The sequence below is a fragment of the Heptranchias perlo genome, chromosome 3, assembly GCF_035084215.1.
Source record: "Heptranchias perlo isolate sHepPer1 chromosome 3, sHepPer1.hap1, whole genome shotgun sequence".
NCBI classification, from domain to species: domain Eukaryota; kingdom Metazoa; phylum Chordata; class Chondrichthyes; order Hexanchiformes; family Hexanchidae; genus Heptranchias; species Heptranchias perlo.
The window spans coordinates 139,747,621-139,757,791 of record NC_090327.1 but is presented as its reverse complement, the minus strand read 5'-3'; the positions used below and the strand labels follow the sequence as shown (position 1 = coordinate 139,757,791).

At 44.1% G+C, this 10,171-nt stretch overlaps 1 protein-coding gene across 1 annotated transcript; it reads left to right on the top strand.

Moving 5' to 3' along the window:
• Positions 1-2,291: 2,291 nt before the first annotated feature.
• On the top strand, positions 2,292-4,795 carry LOC137307596 (probable G-protein coupled receptor 139; the record flags this gene model as incomplete). The annotated part of the gene is made up of 2 exons (XM_067976885.1): positions 2,292-2,574; positions 3,897-4,795. Coding segments are annotated over 2 exons (1,182 nt in total), but the record flags the coding sequence as incomplete, so codon positions are not given.
• Positions 4,796-10,171: the final 5,376 nt, after the last annotated feature.

Sequence of the window (10,171 nt, the reverse complement as noted above, 5' to 3'; positions counted from 1 at the left end):
ATGTACAGGTGTCTGTGAGAGTCTGATAGTTTATAAAGGGGTACAAGAACTGTAAATATTCAGGCTGTAACCAGACTTTGTCAGTATTTACAGTGTTCTATAAGAGTGCGTCGGTGTTTACAGCAGTACCAGGGACCATGAACATTCACAGCTCGACCAATCTTATTGAATTCTCTGAAGATTTAACAGAAAGAATAGACAGGGTAATTCAGTAGCTGTAACTTATTTGGATTTTCAAAGTGCCTTCGATAAGCTGCCGCATTGTAGACTCATGACTGAGGTCAGAGGATGTGGAGTCAGAGGACAAGTAGGACAATAGGAGAATGGGGAGCAAGTTGGCGACAAAACAGAAAACAGAGCGTAGGGGTTAAGAGTAGCTATTCAGACTGGCAAAAGATGGGAAGTGATGTTCCACAGGGATCGGTGCTGGGACCACTGTTGTTCACAATTTGCATAAACGATTTGGATTTGTGAATCTGAAGAACAATTTCAAAATTTGGGACAACACCACATTGGTGGGTGTAGTTAATCTAAAGGAAGAATGTGTCAAAATGCGAGAAGACATTAATAAACTTGCAGAATTGGTGTGTAATTGGCGAATGAATCCTAATACAGATAAGTGTGATGTGGTGTATTGTGGTAGGAAGAATAAGGAGTCCACATATTGCTTGGATAATAAGAGTCTAAACAGGATAGAGGAGCAAATAGATCTCGTGGTACAGATACACAGATCAATAAAAGTAGAGACGGAGGTTAATAAGGCCATAAAAAGGCAAATCCTGCACTAGGATTCATTTCTGTCGGGATAGAATTAAAAAGCAGGGAAATTATGTTAAAGTTGTATCGAACCTTGGTTAGCCCACACTTGGAGTATTATGCACGGTTCTGGTCTCCATATTATAAAAAGGATAGAGAGGCATTGAGGGGGTGCAAAAAAAGATTTACTCGGATGATACGAGAACTGAGAGAATATCTTTATCAGGAAAGGCTGAACAGACTGGGGGTCTTATCGCTAGAAAAGAGAAGGGTGACCTGATAGAGGTCTTTAAGATAATGATAGGGTTTGATAGGGTTTGATGGAGAAAATGTTCCCACTTGATGGGGAGTCCAGAGCGAGAGCTCATAAATATAAAATAGTCAACAATAAATCCAATCGGGAATTCAGGGGAAACTGCTTTACTCAATGAGTGGTGAGAATGTGGAATTCTCTATTACAAAGTGCAGTTGAGGAAAATAGAACAGATGCATTTAAGGGGAAGCTGGATAAGCACGTGATGGAGAAAGGAATAGAACGGTATCCTGATAGGGTTTGATGAAGTAGGGAGAGAGGAGCCTCGTGTGGATCATAAACACTTGCATGGACCAATTGGGCTGAATGTTGTGTTTCTGTGCTGTAATTTCGATTGAACTCGATGCACTCAGACTGTGTCGGTATTACAGGGGTCTGTGAGAGTGAGTCAATATTTATAATGGTACCAGGGACTGTGGACATTCAAGCTGTACCCAGACTGTGTCAGTATTCACAGGGGCCTGTGGCAGTGATTCTATATTTCCATGGTACTGGGCATTATACACATTTAAACAATCCTCACCTTGTGTCAGGAAACCCGGAAGCGGGCCAATATTTTTAGAAGTAACCCGAGCCTTTTTCATTGTCTGTCGGAATATTTGCAGGGAAGTCCATAGACTGTGTGAATATTTACTATGGAATCCAAAGACTATGCCATTATTTACAGGTCGATCCAGAGACTGTACCAATATTTACAAGAGGATCCATAGACTCGCCAATATTGACGGAGTATCCAGATATTGCACCAATATTCACAGTGTGGTCTCCAAACTGACCAGTATAATGGTTCAGTTCCATCTCTGAATTTAAATCCAACCCTTGAGAAGTGGGTAGAAACTCTCTGAAATTAAAGGATTTCAATTAAAAGTAATCTACAATTTGTAAATGAAGCTGCTCTCGCTTTAACTCAGTGCTGTCAGACTGTGATCTCATGGTTCCTGTTCTTCCAAATATTTATGAAAATAATATATTGGGCTGTGGGCTTTCCATCTGTGTAATATTTGGTTCAATATATTGTTGGGTTTAAAGTTATCAACTGAATCTGTTTGTTCAGTGACTGTAATTAATGTCAGTCTCCATTGGCCCTAATTGTGTCACTGGAGTGTTTCTCTCTGTTATTTATAAGCGACTACTTTCAACGTGTTATCCCATAGTGTCAGTGGGAGCATCACCCCCGGCACTAACAGGGATCAGCGGCTCCACAGAGAGGGAAAGAATAGATCGGAATCTGAGAACAATAGATTGGAATGTTACAACAATGGGTCGGAATCTGAGAACAATAGATTGGAATGTTACAACAATGGGTCGGAATCTGAGAACAATCGATAGGAATGTTACAACAATGGGTCGGAATCTGAGAACAATAAATAGCAACAGTCCATTCTGGTTGTTTCAATATCTTTATTCACATTATGATTCATTCTCATTAGAGGATCGGATATATTTTGCCCTTGCCTGTATACAAGTGATTTACTATCCTCTCCTCGCTGCTGTCGGTGTCACTGGTAAGTCTCTATATCCAGCTATTAATTCTATAAACCATGTTAATCTGTATTACTTTTCTTGTCATTCCATGTCCCGCACTCGCTGATCTTTGTTCCTCTGGTAAGTTTCTATATTCAGCTATTAATTCTACAAAACATGTTTCACTATCTTACTGTTCTTATCATTCCATGTCCCACACTCACTGATCTTGGTGTCTCTGGTAAGTCTCTATTTCCAGCTATTAATATAATAGACCATGTTTCACTGTATTACTGTTCATCTCATTCCCTGTCCAACTCTCACCGCTGTCGGTGTCTCCGGTGAGGCTCTATATCCAGCTGTTAATTCTATAAACCGTGTGTCACTGTGTTAATGTGCTTGGCATTCTGTGTCCCACACTCACCGCTGTTGGTGTTCCTGGTAAGATTAAATAACGAGCTTAAAAATCAGAGGCGGTACCCGGGATTGGAGATATATTTATTGGGGGAGCAGGGATGGGAAATATATTTACGCAGGTTGTCTGGGTGTGAGATTTAATATACAATCGGTCCCAGGGAGTGAATCTGTATTTGCAGGGTGCCTGAGGATGCGCCAGTTTTTAGAGGGTCTTTGGGGTGTGTCATTATACTCAAGGGATCCAGAGATGGTATTAATATTTACAGGGGGTTCAGAGGCAGCACCAATATTTACAAGGGATCCTGAGATAGCACTAATTTTTGCAGAGATCCACAGATTGTACTAATATTAGCACTGAATCCAGGGACTGTACTCATATTTACAGGTTATCCTGAGACAGTACTATTTTTACAGGGGATGCAAAGACTCTACTAATATTGAGAGGGGGACCAGAGATGGTTCTAATATATTCAGGGGGTTAACAGAGAAGGAACTAATATTTACAGCGGAACCACAGATGGGACTGATATTTACAGAGGATCCAGAGACGGGACTAATATTTGAAGGGAACATAGTGATAAAACTAATATTTGCATAAGAACCACAGACAGTACTAATAAAAGCAGGGGATCCACAGACTGTACCAATAGTCAGAGTGGATCAAGAGACGGTACTCATATTTCCAGGGGAACGATAAATGGTTCAAATATTCACAGCAGATCCAGAGACGTTACTAATATCTACAGGGGATCCAGAGAAGGTACCAATTTTCACAGGGAATCCAGAGACGATGCTCAAAATTACACAGGATTGCTAGATGGGATTAATATTTACAGGGGATCCAGAGATGGAACCTATAATTACCATTGATCCAGGGATGGTAATAATATTTACAGGCAGTTCCAGCCTGATGAACAATTGCCCTGTTTATTTCCCTTCCTTACAGTTAACTTATTGACGATTGTGATCCTATCTCGGGGAAAGTGCGGTCTCTCCAAATGTGTCACTCGTTACCTGGTGGCGATGGCAGCGGCGGATCTACTGGTCGTTATCTTCGATCTGATACTCAGGCAGATTCCCATTGTCTATTGGGGTCAGTTTCGTTTCCTGTGGTCCATCCCCGTGTGTAATATCCACGCCGTCCTGCTTTTCGCAGCCACAGACTGTTCCGTCTGGTTCACCGTCACTTTCACCTTCGATCGATTTGTGGCCATTTGTTGCCAGAATCTGAAAACTAAATATTGCACCGAGAGAACGGCGGCTGTGGTTCTGGGAACAGTGAGTGTGGTGATCTGTTTAAAGAACATCACCTGCTTCTTTATGTTCACGGGTCGGTATTTGCTTTCCAACCAGTCGTGGTTTTGTGCTGTACCTGTCCTTGTTCTGCTTTCACGTGTGTGGGCAGTCATCGAACTCCTTCATTATATCCTCACCCCGGGGATCCCATTTGTTCTGATTCTGTTGCTCAATGTTTTCACTGTCAGATCCATTTTAGTGGCCAGCAGAGCCCGCAGGAGACTCCGGGGTCACAGCAGTGGGGAGAGTCCCAGAGACCCAGAGATGGAGAGCCGAAGGAAATCCATAATTATACTGTTTGTTATATCAGGAAACTTTATACTGTTCTGGGCGCTGTTTATGGTGTATTTTATATGGAACCGGATGTGGGTGTTGGGGTTTTATTCTGTAACTCTACCCAGGTTTCTACTAGAACTGGGATTCATGCTCCAGCTCATGAGTTGCTGCACAAACACTTGTATTTATGCCGTGACACAGATTAAATTCAGAGAGCAGTTGCAGAATGCGGTGAAATATCCCTTTACTGTAATTATAAAATTCATTAAATAATGAGAAGATCTGAAGACTTTCTCAGATCAGAGACCGTTCTGCGTCATACGGTGTCTGATTCTCTCTCCACCAGGCCACGGTGCTGCAAACACTGTGTATTCTCCAATCACTGAAACCTTTATAACCTGAGGGAATTTATCAACTCATTTACAGCATTTGTAAAAGTTTATATCTCAAGAAATTACAAGTTGTAAAATAACATATCGCAACTAATTACACCGAATGTTTCAACATATTGGAGAATTGAAAAGGTAATAATAAAAAGAACAATACAAGGTGGTGGAAAAGGGGCCGGAGATAGAGGAGATATCGGGACAGCTCACAATCTCACCCCCGCACACCCCTGGGGAGAGCAGTGAGTAATAAAGTCCACACTCTCTCCCCCACACACCCCTGGGGAGAGCAGTGAGTAATAAAGCCCACAGTGTCTTGCCACACGCACCCCTGTGGTGAACAGTGCATAGTGTAGGGGGTGGTGGTGTGTGTCAGCTTCACCTCTGACTTCTGAGCGGTTCGAATCGCTCCCACTCCCTGGGTTCTGGACCTTGGACTTATTTGGGGGTTGTGACAAAGTGCAGCAGAAAACTGGTTTTGGTGCAAGAAAAACTGGGTTTATTGAAGTCACAAATGAACTTATAACATTAGGATTACACTGAGATTATACAGACCTACAAAAGTACACTTAGTTAAGAATGGGGAACACACGGCATAATGAGGGAAAATCACACTACTAATCCCCTTACCCTTGTCCCACCCCCAAAACCTAACTAAATTGAACTAGGAGAGGTCAGGGATCATGCTCACCAACCAGGGTTCCTTGAGAGTTCGAAATCCAGCCAGGTAATCCGGTTGCAGTTTTGGGGTACACTCTTTGTGTCCTTTGGGGCCTGCCGTCCCCACGTGGTCCTGGTCTGTGGAATCTGTGAAGGTTCTTCCGTTGGGTGGAGTCCGCTGATGCGGTAAGGCGCGGTTGTGGGTGGTCGATCTTCGTGGAGGGCTGCGGTTGCGGCCTTGTTGTCTTCGGTTGAGTCTGCCACACCGTGCCCCTCGCCGTGATGTTGCCTGCGGGCCTGCGAACCTCCGGATCTCCTTCCTCCACTTAGCTCAGCTACCTCTCCCTGCTTAAACTCTGCTTCCACTCTGCTTAAAACCTGCTTCAAAACTGCTTAAAACTTGCCCCCTTCATAACTGGTGGCCCAGTTATACTGTTTTTCGAATTTCTTATCTGAGCGCCAAATCAAGGTTCGTTCTTTGTCTGATTTTGGTGGGCTTCTTCAGGTGATTGTGGTCTCGTTGTTTTTAATGGGCTCGCATAATGTTTATCGTTGCCTTCCTGTCCCCCGTAACTAGTCTTGAACTGAAAGCCATTGTATATGTGAGGTCTTGATGGGCTCGCATAATTGCTCCATTGTTGCTTTCCTGACTTAGTAGTTAGTCGTGATTATTTATGCAGGGTTTTGATGGGCTTTAGTTTCATGTAAGATGAAGTCTTTCTCTGGGTTGATTGTTTTAAAGGGAAGAATGCCTATTCTGTCTCCTCTCATTGTCTGGTTTCAGGCAACAATCCACACTGCACCCAACAAGCCCGGGCATGTCAAGTCCCAGGTCCTCATGGGCCTAACCTCCTGTCTGCAGGGTTCCACAATTAACCCAGCAGTTGGGTCCTCTGCCATAAAAGTCCAAAAGTCATATCCTTGTTGATGATCTGAAAAATGTGGGAATTTTGAGAACCCTTCAGTTTACCCCTGTGATACTTAAACCTTGCTTCAAGTATCATACTGGAAAAAAAGTGAGCAAAATTCCCGACCCTCCATAGTCAATCTTCCCCTGTAATTACCTATCTAAGATCTCATGACACATACATTCCCCATTCTTTAAAATGTGGTGTACGTAAGCATGCATAGGCAAAATACAGTTATTTACATCCATCCAAATATGGAGGGGTCCAACACCCCACTTGGTGCACAGACATCTTTATTAAAAGAAAACAACACTTAAACGTCTTTCTTGAAAATAACCAAACACAAAAAAACAACAATCTTTATTCAGGAACACAATAAAAAATATGAAAGGTTCAAACAGGTGTGTCTCTCTCCACCTGAGCATAATGCTTCTTCCAGGTCCTTTCGTTTTGGAACTCTAGGATTTTGCCTTTTCCCTTGCACTGACTGCACAACAGGTACAAAACTATTCCCAGCTGGCAAACCACAAGGATGTGGAAAGCCATTCTGACCCATGAAGGGATCTCTATGTTTTTGAAAATGTCCCACCAGGGTGGGACTGTGATACCTTGAATCTCTCCCTCTATCTCGTGTGTTTTCTGTTCCAAAGTATAGAAATACTTTTGTGATAACTCTACAGCTTTTAGTAGTTAATAAGATGTTCTGGTAGAGGGGGAATTTCGTAACCGAAATGTGTGACATAGCTCTGCAGGTTGGTAATGTTTTCCCTAACAGTGAGGTGAACAGTGGAGGGTTCAGGAATGGGGACAATCCGTTCCTGGGCCACTTGACCTTCTGCCTCGGGTTTAAACCAAAAACTGCTGTCACTCACCGGACACCAGATGTGCTGTCCAAGCTGGTAGTGGGGCGCACTTGTGGTGACACAATATGTCCCACCCCCTATATATGCTACCTGTGGGGGAACATGGTCTTGTGCCATTACCTCCATGGTACAGTTTATAGGACGTGCACCAGCAGTTTTAAACCCGCACTGTGGTCTAGAATAGGCGTTCAAGTGCTGGGGACACAGTACTACATGTGCACCCCGGCTCTGGCACCCAGAGAGGTCTGTACCTGTCATCGTGTGCTCCCACTTTATGACGTAAGGTGGGACCGCTGCGAAACGGACGTGTGCACCCCCTTGAATGACTCCAATGTTCTCCTCCCTATATATCGGTGCAGGTTGGGCTGTCCCACCCATGACCGGCATCCTCACTACTCTCCCAATGAGAATGCCTACGTAGTGCCCCTTTAATGAAAATGCCTATATAGTCAGTTTTCAGTAAAATAGTAAAATGCCTAAGTGGCAAAGTAGAAGACACAGTAATGTGATCAAGAAAGGGTTAATTAGAAGCCTGCTTAGGTTCGAACAATGGGCCCCTTCAAGGCTAATAGTGGTGTGAGTAGCTTGTTAGATGCAGAGGTCTGCTTATGCTCATCGGTTCGGGAGTCTGGTGTGGGGGGTCTCTGTACAGCTCTGTACAGCTGGTTGATCAATAGAAATAATGAGCTGAGCGAAGCCATAAACATCCCAAGTTAATAGATAAGGATGTGGGATGGACAGGAGAAACATTCCAAGCTGGGAGATGAGGAGACATCCATCTATGTCTGTCACTGCGGCGTGATCAGCCAAGTTTAATATCTGTGATTGGCCTGCAATCAGGTAACCCCTCATGGCCAACCTATGCCCGGCTTATGATTGGTGTTGACCCTCGTGTTAACAATGTACCAACCCCTATTGATCTGTATAAACGAGTGAATAACTGTAGTCTTTGTTCTTACTTCTTACTCTGTCAGAATCGACCAGACTCCCTCAGGAGTCTGAATCAAAGCTGCAGACTAAGCCCTGCTAATAAAGTTGTATTGAACTTTAAAGGTGTATTCGACTCAGTGTTTGCTGAACCAGACTGAGGGTAAAAGAATCCGGTTCATCATTTGGGGGCTCGTCCGGGATCTTAACGGTCGTTCACTGAGAGTTCGCGGAGTAAGAGACGGATTGTCTTGGACACGGAGGAAGGAGAGAGCGCGCCCGATGTGAGTAAAACCTTTTTACCAGTCGGCTTTCCTGAATCTGTTAAGTCTGATGACGAATCGTCCAATCGCTAACACTCGTGTGGCGTCCTTACAAGATTCAGGTCAGTCTGGTGAATACACAGAAATAGCAGGAAGAGGTCAGTGGTCGAATATCACTGAGGGTCAGTACATGTACTGAGGGAATAACTTGTAAGCGGTAGGTCAGTGATCAAAACTATCACTGAGGGTCAGTGATCAAAACTATCACTGAGAGTTAAAGTTCGAGTTCCTGGTGATTGGATATAAACCGGAACTTCGAGTCAGTGATCAAATTATCGCTGAGAGTTAGAGTTCGAGTTCCTGGTGATTGGATATAAACAGGGACTTCGAGTCAGTGATCAAAACTATCACTGAGAGTTAGGGTTCGAGCTCCTGGTGATTGGGTATAAACAGGAACTTCGAGTCCCTGGGGATTGGGTATGAACAGGAACTGATTGCTTGTGCTGATTGACTAAGGAAGGAAGTGCCTGTCTCAAACGCGCAGCCTTAGACCGGTTGTTAAGAGGGGAGATCCCCCACGCGAAGGTCAGGACCCTGAAGTGGGCGTAGAGACCAAGGGCACTTAGGATTGTGAGGCACAAGGAGTCAGGACCATCCTTGAATTCTGTTCGAATACGGTTGTGTTAACTAGTTGACTAAGAATAAGGGAAAACGGGAAATAGAATGGGTAATTGTCTGGATACCACTGCGGAACCGGATAGTGCCTTACAGACTTTGTGTGAAAAATATCCGGACAAGGCAAAACAATTTAGACAATTGTCAGGCAGGTTGAATAAAAAACTGGGGAATATTCAATGGCCATTGGGAGGAACTAAAGACCTGGATACTGCCATAAAAGCACAGGAATTAATTTGGAAAAGTAATAGAGGCAAACCAGCCAAAGGGTTAATTGCTTTATGGAGACAGTACTGTCAAGAATTAAAAGAAGCTTCGGTATTAGCAAGCTGGCAGGATAACGCGTTGAATTTAGGGATAGGACTCACTGAAGGAGGAGCAGTCAAGTCTGTCGAAGTCCTAAAACAGAATGTGCTCATGAGAAACGCTCCAAACAGGAGTCTGAAAAGACTTTGGGTAAGCCTAAAGGACTTGATAAAAAGGGATTACGTAATCCAATGATTGGCCTTGCCTTGGCTGGGGGAGACGATGATGATTTGGATGAGTGGAATTGTAGGTCCCACGGGGTTCCACAGGGTCCTAATGCCCCTCCCGTGTACGGTAACATTTATCCCCCACTCCCGGCGACTCCGGGACCGACTGTTCAAACCCCTGTGACACTGTCTCAAACTGTATCCCCGGTCTCCTCCCGTACCAGAAGTAAAACTAGGGAATTATTGGCTCCAACATTTAAATTCTCAGCCAGCCCACTTAGTTTAAGACAGCAGAGAGATCAGAGACTGGACAGTCAGGGACTTGGAGACGCAGACACTGAAGAGTCAGGAGACGACTTGCCATCACTAAACTTAGAACGTAGTACTGAGACACTAGCTAGGTATGAACTGACCCCTCGTCAGTTACCAATGAGGCAGCCGGCAACCCCCGAACGATAGATGTGTACTGTCCATGGAAACCCCACGAGATAATG